This window comes from Eptesicus fuscus, chromosome 19, assembly GCF_027574615.1.
Source record: "Eptesicus fuscus isolate TK198812 chromosome 19, DD_ASM_mEF_20220401, whole genome shotgun sequence".
Taxonomy (NCBI): Eukaryota; Metazoa; Chordata; class Mammalia; order Chiroptera; family Vespertilionidae; genus Eptesicus; species Eptesicus fuscus.
Window position 1 is genome coordinate 48,325,002 of NC_072491.1, and position 18,517 is coordinate 48,343,518.

Here is an 18,517-nt window from a genome sequence, read left to right on the forward strand (position 1 = left end):
AGAACAAAGCATATAAGGAAGAAAGTACAGTGGATACTTGAGATATGCAGACAAGTCCAGACAAATGAAAGTTTAGAGTTTACAGGAAGCAAGAGACAATAATACAAACAATATAAGGTGGGGCAAAAGAGGTTTACAGTTGTTCGTGTGGAAAACAATACAATAATAAATAAATAATAATACAAGAATAAACTCTGTTTTGCATACCCACAACTGTAAACCTACTTTGCCACACCCTGTATAATCCTCCAGATGGGGTATGTGTGTGCAGAGAGAGCACACACGTTTTCTTACATCAAGATAAATCAGCACGCCCATCAAAAATGGGGAATTTATTGTCCAGGAAAGAATCTTGTAAGTGAATACAGCGTTTAAATAATTAAAGAGCTACCCTGAACTGGCGTGTCCCATTTCCTGTAAGTCAAATCTTAACCTAATTCCATGTATGAAAGTTTACATGTACAGAGTCCTCTTAGATAAAAACTGTGTCTACTAACAAAGTAAAAAAGCAGTCAGTCTAACTGCAAGATTAAGCAGTGCCTCTGTGGTAAAGCTACCTCCACAACAAATGAAATAAATTAGCCAGATGAATCACTGCTCTGCCAGAAATTACATCTTTTCATTCTAAAATTTACGAATAAGTCACACAAAAAGCAAGAGTGGAATATCAGTAATAAATGATTACTTCCTTATTTTTAAATGACACCTTTCTAGCTAAATCCTTTTTTAATCAGCTGGTAAAAAAAAAAAAGTAACTAAACTAAAATCGTTCCTTGAAATAACCAATTATAAAACAAAGAACAGCTCACCAGGCATATTTCATGCAAAAACAAAAGTCTCACAGACCCTGGTTTAAGTCTAGGCGAGAAGGCATGGGTGGTTGCTTCAGCGAAGACACCGTGTGCACCTGCTGCCATGGGGCAGGTGCTGGCTGTGCCCTGACTCACACAGCCAGGCCTGCTTCCCCAGGCCACATCCTGCAGCACACTGGTTTCTGCTCTCTGAGGCTTCCCATCCAATACTGACTAGGCCCAGACCTGCCTTATAGAATCTTATGAGATCATTGAGAGCCAGGCTGAATTTACCATGTTAATTCTGGGTTTAGCCTCCCTTTCTTAAAGTCACACTACTAATGAGAACAGTCAGTAGCATTTTAAGGAAAGAAAATGAGAATTATAAGGCCCTGCCTGCTTAGAAACTTTTAAATCCAAAGAGTTACAAGGTGGGGACAATAGCAAAAATCAGAAGATATGTATGTCATTGTAGCTGAGGCAAGTCAAATCACCAAAATCAAGATACCTCTTAAAAATCAGGGGAAATGAAAGAGTGCTAGAGGCTGATAAACCAGCAAATTTAGTTAGCAAATGCTTTCATTTCCACTCCAGCTGTAAAATGGAATTTACTACAAATCAATTGAGGGCCTGCTATGTAAGTACCAAGAATCACTCTGGCTACAATGGATGTAGTGGGAGAGGACACCAAAATAATTACTTATGCAGTCTTTAAATTCCAGCGGAATCCCCCCCCCCCGCTCTCTCCTCTCTCTCACTCACACACACACACACACACACACACACACACACACACACCTTAAATATGTGGGTTAGTCTCTGGCGATTTATCAAGAACTGCACTGATTGTATGAAAAAGAACAGCAAAACCAAAAGAATACCTCAGAGCCCCAGTTACTAACAGAACTTTATTTACTATTGGGATTAAAAATCAATAAAAGCAACACAAGTCTAGGCAACAAAGAGTCTTAAACTACTGACAGGAGATATACTCTCCCTCTCTATTTGGTGTATGTGTTGTAACTGAAACTTTATTCGTGAAAATCAGATAGAGAGGCAAAACAAAAGCTATAGATTTTCTCACACATTGAAAAGAAGAAAAAACACACCCATCTTTCCTGAGGTAAACAGGTTTAACAAGCTACACCCATGGGTATACCTCTGCAAACACTTGGCTTGTCTTTCCTGAACTAAATATGTTTCCAACCTCAAATTCCAGCCTGATGAGAACAAGAGAACTCAAGTTCTATCAATGTGGGTTCACAAAGCACCATTCCACCACATAATGTCCAAAGCACACGCTCTGAAGAGCCCCAGGAGAGAAAAACACACACACACACACACACACAAACAAACAAACAAAAAAAACAGCCATGGCAAAGGCATCTTAAGAGAAAGGGGAAAAAAGAGAAATTACAAGGCTCAAGAAGAAACCTCCTGGGTCAAAGTTCACCAAGCAGCTGCTGAGCCCAGTGGAGAAGAGCAGAGTTTGCCTGAGGCCAGGCAGACTCCACAGCACCTGCCTGGAAATACTAGGTGTACCGGTTAATAATGCGGATTTTTTTCAATAGCTGGAGTCACACATATGTTGATATTAGAGGCCCGGTGCACAAAATTTATGCACGGAGGGTGGGTGGGGGGTGTCCCTCAGCCCAGCCTGTACCATCTCCAATCTGGGACCCCTCGAGGAATGTCCCTCTCACAATCCAGGACTGCTGGCTCCCAACTGCTTGCCTGCCTGCCTGCCTCATTGCCCCTAACCACATTTGCCTGCAAGCCTGATCACCCCCTAACCACTGCCCTGCCAGCCTGATTGATGTCTAACTGCTCCCCTGCCATCCTGTTTTCCCCAACTTCCCTCCTCTGCTGACCTGGCCACCCCTAACTGCCCTCCCCTGCAGGCTTGATTGCCCCCAACTGCCCTCCCTTGCAGGCCTAGTCCCTCCCAATTGCCTTCCACTGCTGGCCATCTTGTGGTGGCCATCTCGTGTCCACATGGGGGCAGATCTTTGACCACATGGGGGCAGCTATCTTGATCTTGTTTGTTGGAGTGATGATCAATCTGCACATTATTCTTTTATTAGTTAGGATAGAGGCCTGGTGCATGGATGCGGGCCAGCTGGTTTGCCCTGAAGGGTGTCCCGGATCAGGGTGGGGATTCCCTTGGGGTGTGGGGCAGCCTGGGCAAGGGGCCTGTGGTGGTTTGCAGGCTGGCCATGCCCCCCGGTGACCCAAGCAGAGGCCCTGGTATCTGGGATATATTTATCTTCTACAATTGAAACTTTGTAGCCTGGAGCAAAGCCAAGCCTTCTGCTCGCTCCGTGGCTGCCGCCATTTCTGTTTGGATTTGTTTACCTTCTATAATTGAAACTTTGTAGCCTTAAGCGGAAGCCTGGGCCAGCCAGGGCAGTTTGAAAGCTTAGCTTCCTCAGTCACCGGGGGCAACCCTAGTCTGCTCTCTCCAGCTCCGTGGCTGCCGCCATTTTTCTTGGGATTTATCTTCTATAATTTAAACTTTGTATTCTTGAGTGGAGACCTGGGCCCGCCAGGGTGTGTGGAAAGAAGAAAAAACACACCCATCTTTTTGTTTTTTCTTCTTTTCCCCCCCTCTATTGCTGGGGAAACCCAAGCCTCCCTCCTGCTCTCTGTGGTGGCAGCCATCTTGTTTGGGGTTAATTTGCACACTCGCACTGATTGGCTGGTGGGCATGGCTGGTGGGCGTGGCTGGTGGGTGTAGCGGACTGATGGTTAATTTGCATATTACTCTTTTATTAGGTAGGATATATGCAATTTGATATGTATGCTGTTTTGTTGTATTGACAACAAGCTTCAAAACTTCATATGTCAAATTTGCTGATGGTGTTAACATCATAGATATTTTTACACTTTTAAGTTTAAAAAATGTTAAATTTCATGCCAAAAAAGGAGCATTTATGGCAAGATTTAATTCATTACTTTATTTTGAAGAAAAGTGCTGCTGAATACTTCGGGAAGCTTATGGTGAACACGCTTCATCTCAAAATAATTGTGAAAGCTGGTTTAAACACTTTAAAAGTGATGATTTCGATGTGAAAGACAAAGATGTGCAGGTCAACCATAAAAGTTTGAAGACCAACAACAATTACAAGTATTATTGGATGAAGATGTGTGTCAAACTCAAAAACAACTTGCAGAAAGATTAAACGTTGCTCAGCAAACAATTTCCGATCATTTACAAGCAATGGGAAAGATTTGAAAGGAAGGAAAATGGGTGCCATATCAACTGAATGAAAAACAAATGGAAAACCGAAAAGTCATCAGTAAAATGTTGCTTCAACAGCATGAAAAGTTTTTTTTGCATCGAACTGTGACTGGCGATGAAAAATGGATTTATTTTGAGAATCCCAAATGCACAAAATCATGGGTTGATCCAGGTCAACCATCAACATCAACTGCAAGGCCAAATTGCTTCAGAAGGAAGACAATGTTCTGCGTTTGGTGGGATCAGGAAGGTGTGGTGTATTATGAGCTTCTAAAACCAGGTGAAACCATTAATACTGATCGCTACCGACAACAAATAATCAATTTGAACCACGCTTTGATCGTGAAATGACCAGAATGTGCCAGAAGACATGGCAAAGTAATTTTGCTTCATGATGACGCACCATCACACACTTCAAAACCAGTTAAAGACACGTTAAAAGATCTTGCCTGGGAAATATTAACCCACCCGCCATATTCACCAGACCTTGCTCCTTCAGATTACCACTTGTTCTGATCGATGGTAGACGTACTTTCTGAGCAGCACTTCAAAACATATGAAGAAGTGTCAAATTTGGTCTCTGAATGGTTTGCCTCAAAACAAGAAAAGATCTATTGGGACGGTATCCACAAATTACCTGAAAGATGGGGGCAATGTGTAGCTAGCGGTGGACATTAGTTTGAATAAAGCACTTCTGATGTTTCTCTTGAAATTATCGTGATTTCTTTGATTACAAAATCCGCATTATTAACTGGTACAACTAGTAGGTCCATGGAGTTCGCTACAGTGACTACAGAGTACAAGAAAGAAAAGCAGTCCTGCCCACACGGTCTGGCTCAGTGGATGGAGCGTTGGCCTGCGGACTGAAGGGTCCCAGGTTCGACTCTGGTCAAGGGCATGTGCCTTGGTTGTGGGCACATCCCCAGTAGGAGGTGTGCAGGAGGCAGCTCATAGATGTTTCTCTCTCATCGATGTTTCTAACTCTCTATCCCTCTTTCTTCCTCTCTGTAAAAAACCAATAAAATATATATTTTTAAAAAAAGCAGCCCTTTCTTCGAGGAAAACAGTGTATGGCTGTGGAATAAGGATACAGTCTGTGATAAAACCTGTCTGGCCATTCTCTCTGTTTCAAAACAAGTTGAGAGAAAGACAGCCCTGAGTCTTTCTGCAACACCGCCTCCAGCAGACACCGTCAGGAGCAGCACACTTTGTCCCTGGTCTGCTGGAGGCTGAAGGGCCATCCAACTCAAACCTATACTCATAACCGGGACCTCAAAATTAATAGAGGAGCAAAAAGATGACAGCATGTTCTAAAAAATTAATGCTTATTTATGTAAATGAATCCAGAAGGCAAGACACGGGTTTTTCTGGTTATAAGCCAGGGAAATAGATGGGTGTGTGCTGGGCACTGCAGCTGCATTACAGGGAAGCAAGTAGTTCCAAGCTTCTGCCCTGCCCGCTTTCGACAGGTTGCCAGGGGCCAGGCATGCACAGTAACTAACACTGGCTTGCACCAGAGAACCTCCCAGGAGGCCCGGGAACCACACACCAAGTGGCCAGCTTCGGAAAACATCAGAGCAAGATCCAGCGAGCTCCACAGTAGGCACCAAAATCTGCTGAGGCAAACTCCACCTTTTTAAAAAATCTTTTCTTTTTATTTCATTGTTCCTCCTCTTTTTTCTTTCATATCTCTTATCTCTCTCCTTTTCTTTCTATTTTTTCCTCTTTTATTTTTTATTCATTTTTTCTTTTCATACTCTATATTTTCTTTCATTTATTATTAACACTTTCTAATTACTATTTTTATTTTTAATTTTTTCTTTTTAATATTTATTATTTTTCTTTTATCTCCCTACTTTCATTTCCTATTTCCTTTTTTCTCTTTTTTATATTCTTCTCTAATTTTTTATTCCTCTTGTCACTGTTTTTTTCAATCCATTGTTACTTTTCTTTTTGTTGTTATTGTTGAGTTTTTATTCCATATTGTTTGCAGTCTGATGTTGTTTTGTCTTCCTTTGTTCTGTCAACACCTACACAACAGTTTACATGAAGTGGTCAGTATTGAATCTCGCAGTCAGCCAGACCAAGAGCCGCACCCACACACAAATGGGGCAACAGCAATCAGGACCCAACTGCAACAGGAGGGCCTACATAATCCACACAAGTGAGATTCCTAGAGCACCCAACTTAGGCGGATCAAAGAGCTTACACCACTACACTGGGTACCACAGAACAACGACTACAGAAAGGCACCCCATCAAGACTGGAAATTATAACAGTACTATCTACATAGAAGCAAACAAAAAAGGGAAACAGCAAAAATTAGGAAACAAAGAAACAGGCCCCAAATGAAAGAACAGGACGAAACTCCAGAAAAAGAACTAAATGAAATGGAGGCAAGCAATTTATCATGAATTCAAAGTAATGATTTTAAGAATGTTCAACAGCATGAAAAAGCACATAAAAACCATAAAAAATAACCAGTCAAAAATGAAGAATAACCAGTCTGAAATAAAGAATACTAAGAAGAAATATACAGTAGGTTAGATGAAGCAGAGGATCAAATCTGCAAATTAAAAGACAAGACAGAAAAAAACCCACTCAATCAGAACAGCAAAGATAAAAAAGAAAAAGCATGAGGATAGTTTAAGGGAACTTTGGGATGACATCCACATTATAGCAGTATCACAAAGAGAAAAGAGTGAGCAAGGAACAGGGAACCTGTTTGAAGAAATAGTAACAGAAAACTTCTATAACTTGATGAAAGAGTCACACAAGTTCACAAAGCACAATAAGTCCCAATTAAGATGAATCCAAAGAGACCCACACCAGGACACACCACTATTAAAATGTCATAGGTCAGTGGTCAGCAAATGATGGCTCACAAGCCACATGCGGCTCTTTGGCCCCTTGAGTGTGGCTCTTCCACAAAATACCATGTGTGGGTGCGCACGTACAGTGCGATTGAAACTTTGTGGCCCATGCGCAGGAGTCCATTTTCGGCCTGGGCGAGTCTATTTTGAAGTAGTGGCGTTAGAACACTCAAGGGGCCAAAGAGCTGCATGTGGCTCGCGAGTCGCGGTTTGCTGACCACTGGCATAGGTTAAAAAGAGAGAATCTTAAAGGCAGAAAGAGAGAGAGAGACAGTTATCTAAAAGGGAGTTTCCATAAGGCTGTCAGCTGGTTTCTCAACAGAAGGGATTGGCATGAAATATTCAAAGTAATGAAAAGGAAGGATCTGAAACCAAGACTACTCTACCCAGCAATGATATCGTTTAAAATTGAAGGTGAAATAAAGAGGTTCCCAGACCAAAAAAAAAAAAACAAAAAAAGAAGCTAAAGGAATTCACTGCCACCAAACTAGCATTGCAAGAAATGTTAAAGGGACTGCTTTAACAACAAGAAGAAAATAGGCATAAAGAATAAAAATGTGAATGAATAACCTTAAACTATCAAAAATAACCTTAAATGTAAATGGATTAAATGCTCCATTAAAAAGACATGGGGTAGCTGAATGGATAAGAAAACATGACCCATAAATATGCTGTCTACCAAAGACTCACCTCAGAGCAAGACTCACACAAGATAAAATAGGAGAAATGGAAACCAAAAAAAGCTGGGGGTACCATTATTTATATCTGACAAAATAGATTTCAAAACAAAGGCCACAAAAGAGACAAAGATGGTCACTACATAAAATACTAAAAGAAACCATTCAACAAAAGGATATAACATATATTCACCTAATATAGGAGCACCTAAAAAGAAAACTCCTTTCAGGGAAGACATCAATAGCAATATTGATGTGGACTTTCAGGGAGACATCAATAGTAATACACCCATAGTAGAAGGCTTTAGCACCCCACTGACATCACTGGATAGATCTCCCAGACAAAATAATCAACAAGAAAACAGAGACCTTCAATGACACACTAGATCAGATGGATTTAAATTGCAACAAAAAAATTAAAATACTTAGGTATACACTTAGCCAAGTATGTAAAAGGCCTACACTTGAAAAACTATAGGACATTAAAAAATAAAAGAAGTTGAGGAAGATACAAACAAGTGGAAACATAAACCATGTTCGTGGATTGGAAAAATTTAACATCATTAAAATATCCATACTACCCAATTCATATAGTATTACCCATATAGTATTAACACAATCCCTATTAAAATACTAAGGCATACTTCACAGACCTAGAACAAATATTCCAAAAATTTATATGGGGGGGAAAAAAAAGACCCCAAATAACCACAGCAATCTTGAGAAAGAACAAAGTTGGAGGAATTGCAATACTGGATATCAATCTATACTACAAAGCCACTGCAATCAAGAGTCTGGTACTGGTGTAAGAACAGGCATAGAGACCAATGGAACACAACAGAGAGCCCAGAAATCAACGCATACCTTTACAGTAAATTAATATTTGACAAAGGAGGCAAGAGCAATAAATGGTGCTGGGAAAATTGGACAGGTACATGCAGAAAAATTAGACTACCAACTTACATCACACACAAGAATAAACTCAAAATGAATTAAAGACTTAAACTGAAGTCACAAAATAATAAAAATCCTAGAACATATTGGCAAGTAAAATTCCACACATCTCACATAGCAGTATTTTTTCCGGTACATCTCCTAGGGCAAGAGAAAGAAAGATTAAAAGAATCAAATGGGAAAACATCAAACTAAAAGGCTTCTACCCAGCAAAAGAAACCATCAACAAAACAAAAAGGGGACCTATTGTATAGAATGTATTTGCCAATGATACATCTGATAAGGGGTAATTTCCAAAATATATAAGAACTCATACAACTCAACACCAGAAGACAACCCTCAACCTTTTAAAAATCATCCTCACAAAATTTCTTTAAGATAAATTAAGGCAATGCCCTAGCTGGTTTGGCTCAGTGGATAGAGTGTCGGCCTGTGGACTGAAGGGTCCCAGGTTCAATTTCAGTCAAGGGCACATGCCCAGGTTGCAGGCTCAATCCCCAGTGGGGGACGTGCAGGAGACAGCCGATCAATGACTCTCATCATTGATGTTTCTGTCTCTCTCTCCCTCTCCTTTCCTCTCTGAAATCAATAAAGATATATTAAAAAAAAAAAAGATAAATGAAGGCAAACTAAATAAACTGATACAGAGGAAGATTAAATGATTTAAATGTAATGGTCCAGAGTCACACAACAGGTTAAGGGATAATCTCAGCAATCCACACTACTTACATAGCATTCTCCACACACTATTCCAGGCTCTGTCTGGAAAATAATGCCAACTAAAAGAATAAGGGGAAATTAGAAAACACATACACACACACACACACACACACACACACACACACACACACACAGTATTGGGCAAAAGTAGGTTTACAGTTGTAAATACGTGAAACATGTTATTCTTGTATCGTTATTTATGTATATTGTATTATTGTCCAGACAAACAACTGTAAACCTACTTTTGCCCAACACTGTATATTTAACTTCAAGTGCTACAAATACGCCAAAAGGCAAAATGAATGACCTCTAAAGAAGAAATTTGTCCTGTGTATTTTTCCATAACCATGGCTTTCAATAAAGATGAACCAGTAAGGCCATTAATATTAAGGAACCTAAAAGGTATAATGTTTCATAATGCTTATTTCATCACTATTTCAATAACTGAAAGATAATGTATAGTAAATAATACACTTATTATATGATCCTTATTGGTCACAATGAGCTAAAACAATATTATGGAGATAAGTCATCTCTGAAAACTATTACTCTTTAACAATCATGCAAGAACATAAATTGAAAAAAATGTCAGACTGTTTTAGCTTCAACAAAAACTAGAAACAGCAAAGGTAGTCCTAGAAACCTCACCCTTGTGAACATACTTGGTTTAAAGTGGAATTCAAACAAAACCATGTTTATCCATCCTATATAATAAAAGCCTAATATGCTAAGTGCCCAGTTGTCTGTTCAACCAATCAAAGTGTAACATGCTAATGATATGCTAAGGTCACTCAACCGCTTGCTATAACATACACTGATCACCAGGGGGCAGACAGTCGGCCAGTCGACCAGTCGCTATGACGTGCACTGACCACCAGGGGGAAGATGCTCCAACCGGTAGGAAGGATCTGAGGTCCGGCTGATCGGGACTGAGCAAGACAGGCCAGACACGCCCTAGAGCCCTCCCGTGGTCCCTCCCCAGCTGGCCAATCTCCCACATCCCTCCCCTCCCCAATCATGTACTGGTGGGGTCCCTCGGCCTGGCCTGTGCCCTCTTGCAATACGGACCCCTTGGGGGATGTTGGAGAGCCGGTTTCAGCCCCATCCCGCAGGCCAGGCTGAGGGACCCCACTGGTGCATGAATTCCTGCACTGGGCCTCTAGTCATATTAATAAGTTATCCTGGAGTTGACTTACAAAGTTTTGTAGGTATCTTTTTTTACTTGAAAATAAGATTATACTGACACAAATAATCAAGTTACTAAAAGTACATATCTACAATATAATTATAACTAGCAGAACATTTATAACTGGAAAACAATTTGTATTTGTTTCTGACCAGAAATTGTGTTTCGAATATACTTATTACGGTGTATTCAGGAAAAGCGTTAACTCAGAAGGACCTGTTTTCCTGAATGGTTACTGACTGGCACATGGGAATTGAGCTCTTGGAATATTCTGATACAAATGTTTTGCAGGCTCAGTACCTTGGCCACGCTGTACTATTCTGTTTAGATACTCTGCAAACAATGGAACTCACGGTGGACATCTGATTTACTTCTGGGGTACTGTAGTTGTGGTCATTGCAGTCAGTCATGCAAGTACTGTCACCTACATGACGGAACCTGATAGAAACCAACTGAGCTTCCCTGGTAGACAACACTTTGCACATGTTACAGTACATTGCTAGATGAATTATGTTCTGTTTAACTTCCCAGGGAGAGGATTCTTGGAAGCTTGTGACTGGTTTCCTCTGACTGCTGAATTTGCTTTGCATCCTTTGTCATAATAAACCGTAACCTTAAGTATACTGACTTGCAAGACCAATAATTTCTTCCAGCAAATCACTAAACTTGGCAATAGTCTTGGGTACCCTAGATGCATAGAGTTTATAGAATTCTATTAATTTGAACACATTTCCCAACATTTGAAAAGAGTTCCACACTATCCTGGAAATTGGGTATGCCTGGATATATTTCTTTTAATAACATATTCAAGTCTTAGAGGGATTGGTCCCTATCCCTGGAAGCCATGGAAGGTTAGATGAATATGGTGTTAAAGCAAACCACTGTCCATAACAAGGGTAGACAAATTTTTCTGTAGAGGACCATATAGTATTTTAGGCTTTGTGTGCTATACAGTCTTTCATAAATACTCAACTCTGCCACTGTAGCATGAGAGTAAACACAACAACAAATAAATTAATGAGGGTGGCTACATTCCAATAAAACCTTATTTGCAAAGGTAAGGGGCTTGATTTGGCCTTCAAGTTCTAGTTTGCCAATACCATTTCAGAAAATCTGAGCTTCAATAAAATTATTTTTCTCAGTTTCTTTTCTGAGTAGTTGTAGTGGGGAAAGAAGGGATAGAAGACCACACATGGGGGATAAATGGTGACAGAAAAAATTAAATTAAAACAAACAAAATTACAGGTATAAAGGTATTATAGAGGTATGCAGGACAGTAAATTACTAATATATTTCATAATATAGTATATTATAATGATCTACACTAATAAAAGAGTAAGATGCAAATTGACCATACCTTCGTGACACCCACCAGCCAATCAGGATTATGCAAATTAACCCAACAAAGATGGCAGGTTAATTTGCATATGCAGGCACCAAGCAGCCGGGGGCGGGACGGGACACTTCACCCCAGCCACTCTGGGCCTCTGGGCAGCGTGGGAAGGCAGAAAGGCAGCTCCAGCCGTAGCAAAGTTGGTGGAGGCAACCAGGGTAAGGAAGATCAATTCCTGTATGAATCTTCATGCATTGGGCCTCTAGTATATTATAAAAATACTAGAGGCCCGGTGCACGAAATTCGTGCATGGGATGGGGGGGGTCCCCTTAGCCCAGCCTGCACCCTCTCCAATCGGGGACCCCTTGGGAGATGTCCAACTGCCGGTTTAAGCCTGATTCTGGGGATCAGGCCTAAAAAGGCAGTCGGACATCCCTCTCAAAATCCGGGACCACTGGCTCCTAAATGCTCACCTGCCTGCCTGTCTGGTTGCTCCTAACTGCCCCCCCCACCAGCCTGGTCAGCCCCAACTGCACACCCCCGGCAGCCTGGTTGCCCCTAACTGCCCCCCCACCAGCCTGGTCACCCCTTACTCCGCCCCCCTGCCAGCCTGGTCGCCCCCAACTGCCTCCAATGTGGACCTGATTGCCCCATGCAGCCTGCTGCTCGGTCGTTTGGTTGCCCCTCACTAACCTCCCTGCCAGCCTAGTCGCCCCACGCAGCCTGTTTGGTCATCCATTTGGTTGCACTGGTCGTTTAGGCTTTCATATAGATAGACTAGTCTGTTGCAGGAAGATTCCTGCAATAGGGCTTCCTGCTGCGCTCTCCCCCGCCCCGCCTGCTTCTCTTCCTTCTCCCCGCCCCGCCTGCTTCTCTTCCTTCTCCCCTGCCCTGCCTGCTTCTCTTCCTTCTCCCCTGCCCCTCCTGCTTCTCTTTCCTCTCCCCGCCCCACCTGCTTCTCTTCCTTCTCCCCTGCCCCACTTGCTTGCTTCTCCGCAGCTTCACTCCCTTCTGCAGCACTTGGCTTCTTTCTACGCTGTCTTGATATGCAAATTAGCCTCCATCTTGGTTGGGTTAATTTGCATACTCACCCTGATTGGCTGGTGGGCGTGGCTTGGCGAAGGTGCAGCCAATTTGCATATTACTCTTTTATTAGGTAGGATAATCATAAACAAAACAAAGAAAAATACCAAGATTTCTTTTCTGATCACTCAATGTACCTTTATATGTTTCAATAAAAAATTCCAATCACCCAAGTCAGAAGTATAAATAAATGTTAAAATTCAATGTGAGCTCAATATAATACCAGAAGTTAGGAAGAGAAAACTCAAGTGTAAATCTCTGCTCACTGGTACTGAGACTCACATCTAGACGCTGATGTTCCCTGCCACTGGCTTTCTATTGCTCCAGAACAGATCAGCACAAACTCAGAGGTTTAAAGCAACACCTATTATTAGTTCCCAGTTTTCTTATTCAAAGCTTATCTTGGTAATCAGGAGTCCAGGCATGTCGTGCTGGGTCCTCTAATCAGAGTCTTCCAAGGCTAAAATAAATGTATTTATTTTTCAATTACAGTTGACACTCAATATTATATTAGTTTCAGGTGTACAACATACTGATTAGATGTTTACATAAGCTATGAAGTTATCACCTTGATAATGCTATTACCCATCTGGCATCATAAAAGTTATCACAATAATATTAACTATAGTCCATGTCTTTAATCCCCATGACTGTTTTTATAACTGACAGTTTGTACTTAGTAGTGCACTCACCTTTTTCACCCAGCCCCCAAACCCCTGCCATCTGGCAACCATCAATTTATTCTCTGTATTTATAACTTTGTTTCTGTTTTGTTTGCTTGTTTGCTTTTTAGATTCCACATATAAGTGAAATCAAGTACTTGTCTTGCCCTGTCTGATTTATTTACTTAGCATTATACCTTCTAGGTTCATCCATATTTTTGCAAATGGCAAGATTTCATTCTTAGGGCTGAATAATATTACATTTTATATATGTACCACTTCTTATTTATCCATTCATTTATTTAAGGACACTTAGATTGCTTCCATATCTTGGCTATCTATAATAATAAAAGGGTAATATGCTAATTAGACTGGATGTGATTCCTGACGAAGCCAGGCCTGGAGTCCCGGGTGCCTGCCGGCAGCTGGAGCAAAGCCCGGGTCCTGGGTGCCAGAGGGAAGCCAATGCTAGCCGCCGGGGGGAGGAAGGCCTACTCTTGCATGAATTTTGAGCATCGGGCCTCTAGTTGTAAATAATATTGCAAGGAACATAGAGGTGCATACTAGTATATATTTTTGAATTAGTGTTTTGGGATTTCTTCAGATAAATACGCAGAAGTAGAATAGCTGTGTCACAAGGAAGTTCTATTTTTAATTTCTTGAGGACCCTCTATATTGTTGTGCATAGTGGCTGCACCAATTTGCAACCCAACCAACATTGCACAAGGATTCGCTTTTCTCCACATCCTCGCCAACACTTGTTTGCTGGTTTATTAATAACTAGAGGCCCGATGTACAAAATTCGTGCAAGGGTAGGCCTTCGCAGCCTCAGCTGCCTTGTGGCCCCACATGCCTCACGACCCTGCCCCCCGCCCACAAATGCCTTCACCTGGCGTTGCCCGCGTCCACGCGCCACACCCCCCCGGTTCCCAGGTTCTGCGAAGCCACCTGATCAATTGCCCCACAGAAGGTGGCCTGGGCCTCCCTCTTTGGGGCAATCGTGGACGCCTCCCCCATCAATTGCTCTGCCGGCCAGTGGCCTGGGCCTTCCTTTGGGGCAATAGATCACAGAGCTCCCCCACTGACCACCCCACAGAGGGTGGCCTGGGCCTCCCTCTGCAGGGCAATTATAGAGCAATGACAGGGCCCCTGGACCAAACGCATCACACACACCTTGCCTGGCCTGGCACCAGTGCATGTCATAGCGTGGTCGTCTGGAAGGTCGTCCAGATGGTCCTTCTGCTGTTCGGTTGATTTGCATATTACGCTTTTATTATTATAGACTAGAGGCCTGATACACGAAATTTGTGCAAGAGTAGGCCTTTCTTTCCCCGGCTGCCAGCACCGGCTTCCCTCCGGCACCTGGGACCCAGGCTTCCCTCACAGAGCGAGCCCCCACCCACTCACCGCAGCCTGCCGGTCAATGGCCTGGGCCTCCCTGTTTGGGGTGATCATGGAGCGCCCCGATTGATTGCCCCGCCGGCCAGTGGCCTGGGCCTCCCTCTGTGGGGTGATCATGGGACGATGACTAGGCCCCCGACCAATCACATCGCACTTGCCTTGGCTGGCCTGGCGCCAGTGAGTGTCATAGTGTGGTCATCTGGATGTTCGTCCGGATGGTCGTTCCACTGTTCGGCCATTTGGTCAATTTGCATATTACACTTTTATTACATAGGATAGCCATTCTGACATGGATGAGGTGATATCGCACTGAGGTTTTAATTTGCATTTCTCTGATGATTAGTGACATTGAGCATCTTTAATGTGTTTTGCCATCTGCATGTCCTTTTTAGGGCAATGTCTAGTCAGATCATCTGCCCACTTTTTAATTGAATTATTGAATTGTTGTTTTTATGGTGTTACATGAGTTCCTTATACATTTTGAATATTAACTACTTATCGGATGTATTATTCGCAATTATCTTCTACAATTTAGGTTGTTTTTTCCTTTTGTTGATGATACCTTTGCTGTGCAAAAACTTATCTTTTTTGTTTCTCTTGCCTGAAGGGAAACATATCAGAAAAATATTATTAAGAGTGATGCCAAACAGTTTATTACTTATGTTTTCTAGGAATTTCATGGTTTTGTTATCTTACATTTAGTTCTTTAATGAATTTTAACTTTATTCTTATATGTGGTGTATGAAAAGGACCCAGTTTCATTCTTCTGCATACATCTGTCTAGGTTTCCCAACATATACTAAAGAAACTGCTTTTTACCCCATTGTATGTACTTGCCTCCTTTGTTGTAGATTAACTGACCATATATGCCTGTTGTCCAGAGTGATGAAGGAGGCCCAGAGAGGGTTAGTGGCTTGCTACGATCACATAGCTAGTCACCTCCAGTGCTGGAACAGAAGCCCAGGCCTCCTGATTCCTAGCTATTTTTAAAATATTTTAAATTGAAGCATACACAGAGAAAAGTATACATAACTGTACAGCTTGAATAATTATCTTTAAGTGAACGCACTTATATAACCACCACCCAGGTTGAGAAATAGACCATTTCAAGCATCCCAGAAGGGCCCCAATGCTCTCCTTCCATTCACTACAAAGTCTCCTCTCTTCTCTCTTCAAAGGTCGCCATGATCCTGACTTCTAACAATAAACTACTGTGTGCTTGGCTCATGTTCTTTCAATAAAGAGCTGTTTTATGTGGAGTTTAGCTATTTGGACCTAAAAAATAAATCTTCCATTTCTTTGGAGTGTATTAGTGCATTAAAATATATCCCAAAAGGAAACTCCACACCCATTAAAAAGTATGGAGTCTCCCTTAGAGTTATGAAAATATTTTGGAACTAGACAGAGGCCATGGTTGGACAACAGTGTAATGTACTAAATGCTTCTGAATTGTTCACTTTAAATGTGTGTTAGGTGAATTTTACCTCAATAAAAAAATTCATCACTTAAGAAAAAAATAGATTATGTGAGATTTTTCTTGTTTTTGAATGTAGGCATGCATTCTGTATATTTCCCTGTTAGAAATGCTTTTTCTGTGTCCCATAGATTTGGTATCAATACGTTTTAATTTTCATTCGTCTCACAGTATGTATCTTTTGATTTCTTCCTAGATATAGTTAACCTTTGGTAGCATGTAATTTAGCCTCCATGTGTTTGTGTTTTCCAGTTTTCTTCTTATAACTGACTACAGGCCCAGTGCGCGAGGAGGGACCCCGCGGGCCGCCGCGGGAGTCAGGCAGGACTGGCACTGTGGGTGGCCAGGACCTGCGCCTGACTTCCGTCCCAGCCACCCACCCCCCCCGCCCCCGCCTGTGTCCGCTCTGGGCTGCCGGAGCCACCGCGCTGGCTCGGGCAGGCCCCTGTCTCTGTCTCTGCTCCGGGCCTCACCTGCACGCGCAACCTCCTCCTGTCAGCTCATGACCCGTTATGGCGTCCCAGCCTAATTTGCGTATTACCTCTTTATATATATAGATTTCTAGTTTCATACCACTGTGATCAGAGAAGATGCTTAATATGATTTCCTTCTTACGTTTACTGAGTCTTGTTTTTTGGCCTATCATGTGGTCTATCCAAGAAAATGTTTGAAAAGAATATATATTTTACTGCTTTTGAGTGGGGAATAAAAAGCTCTAATAACATCTATTAATTCCATGGGTCTAGTGCAGTGATGGCGAACCTATGACACGCGTGTCAGCACTGACACGCGTAGCCATTTCTGATGACACACGGCCGCCTCGCCGAGGATGAAACATTTGCTGCTCCTGAGGATGAAACATTTGCGAAATAATGTTTTTTCCTCAAAGTGACACACTACCCGAGTTATGCTCAGTTTTTTGGTGAAGTTTGACACACCAAGCTCAAAAGGTTGCCCATCACTGGTCTAGTGTGTCACTAAAGGCCACTGTTTCCTTGTTGATTTTCTATCCGGATTATCTATCCATAGATGTCAACAGGGTGTTAAAGTTCCCAATCATGAGTGCACTACTGCCAATCTCTTTTACATGTGTTGGGTGAGTAGATGTTTACAAGAGTTACATGCTCTTGTTGCATTGATTCCTTTACCATTATAGAGCCCTTGTTTTTTTTGTTGTTGTTGTTTTAAATATATTTTATTGATTTTTTACAGAAAGGAAGGGAGAAGGATAGAGAGCCAGAAACATCGATGAGAGAGAAACACCGATCAGCTGCCTCCTGCACACTCCCCACCGCAACCAAGGCACATGCCCTCGACCGGAATCTAACCCGGGACCCCCCAGTCCACAGGCCGATGCCCCATCCACTGAGCCAAACCAGTTTCAGCTAGAGCCCTTGTTTTGAAGTCTATTTTGTCTGATATAAGTATTGCAACTCCAGGTATTTTTTTGCTATTTGCATGAAGTATCTTTTTCCAACCCTTTACTTTCAGTCTTTGTGTAGTTTTTTATCTTTAGTGGGTCTCTTGTACACAGTGTATATATGGGTCTTGTTCTCTTATCCATTCAGCTACCCTATGTCTTTTGATTCAGCACTCAGTTCTTTTATACTGAAAGTATTATTCCTCGGTAAGTGTAGTCATTGCCATGTTATTACTTCTTGCCTAATTGTTTTGTATTCCTCCTCTGCTCCTTTCTAATGTGTTTATGTTCCTTTCTCTTTATTTTATGCGTATCTCTTGTCGAGTTTGGGTTTGTAATTACTATGTGCTTCATATATACCTGCAAAGTTTACAGCAGTGTATTTTACACTGATGGCTGCTTTAGTTCAAACACATTCTAAGATCACCACAATTTTTACTCATCCCTTCCATTGTGTTTCTGTCACTTTTTTAAACTTCTTTTGTGTGTATATGTATCCCTTAATTTACAGTTGTAATTACAAATGATTTTTCTACTTTTCTCTTTAACTTCTGAACTAGCTTTATAGTTGATTAATCCACTGCTTTACTGTGTTTACCCTTGTCAGTGAGATTTTCTTCCTTTCTGATATTTCCTTAGTAAAAATTTTTATCTTTTTATTTTCTTCTTTTTAAATATATTTTTTATTGATTTCAGAGAGGA

At 41.7% G+C, this 18,517-nt stretch overlaps 1 protein-coding gene across 2 annotated transcripts in view; it reads right to left on the reverse strand.

Moving 5' to 3' along the window:
* SPIDR (scaffold protein involved in DNA repair) overlaps positions 1-18,517 on the reverse strand; it is a 341,673-nt gene that overhangs the window by 259,366 nt on the left and 63,790 nt on the right. The window contains exon 6 of one of the 2 annotated variants that reach the window (XM_054708419.1): positions 8,651-8,677. The exons of the other annotated variant lie outside the window; for it this stretch is intronic. Within the exon in view, the coding sequence (XP_054564394.1) occupies positions 8,651-8,677 (27 nt within the window). The remainder of the gene's footprint in view (positions 1-8,650; positions 8,678-18,517) is intronic. 2 annotated transcript variants of the gene reach the window in all.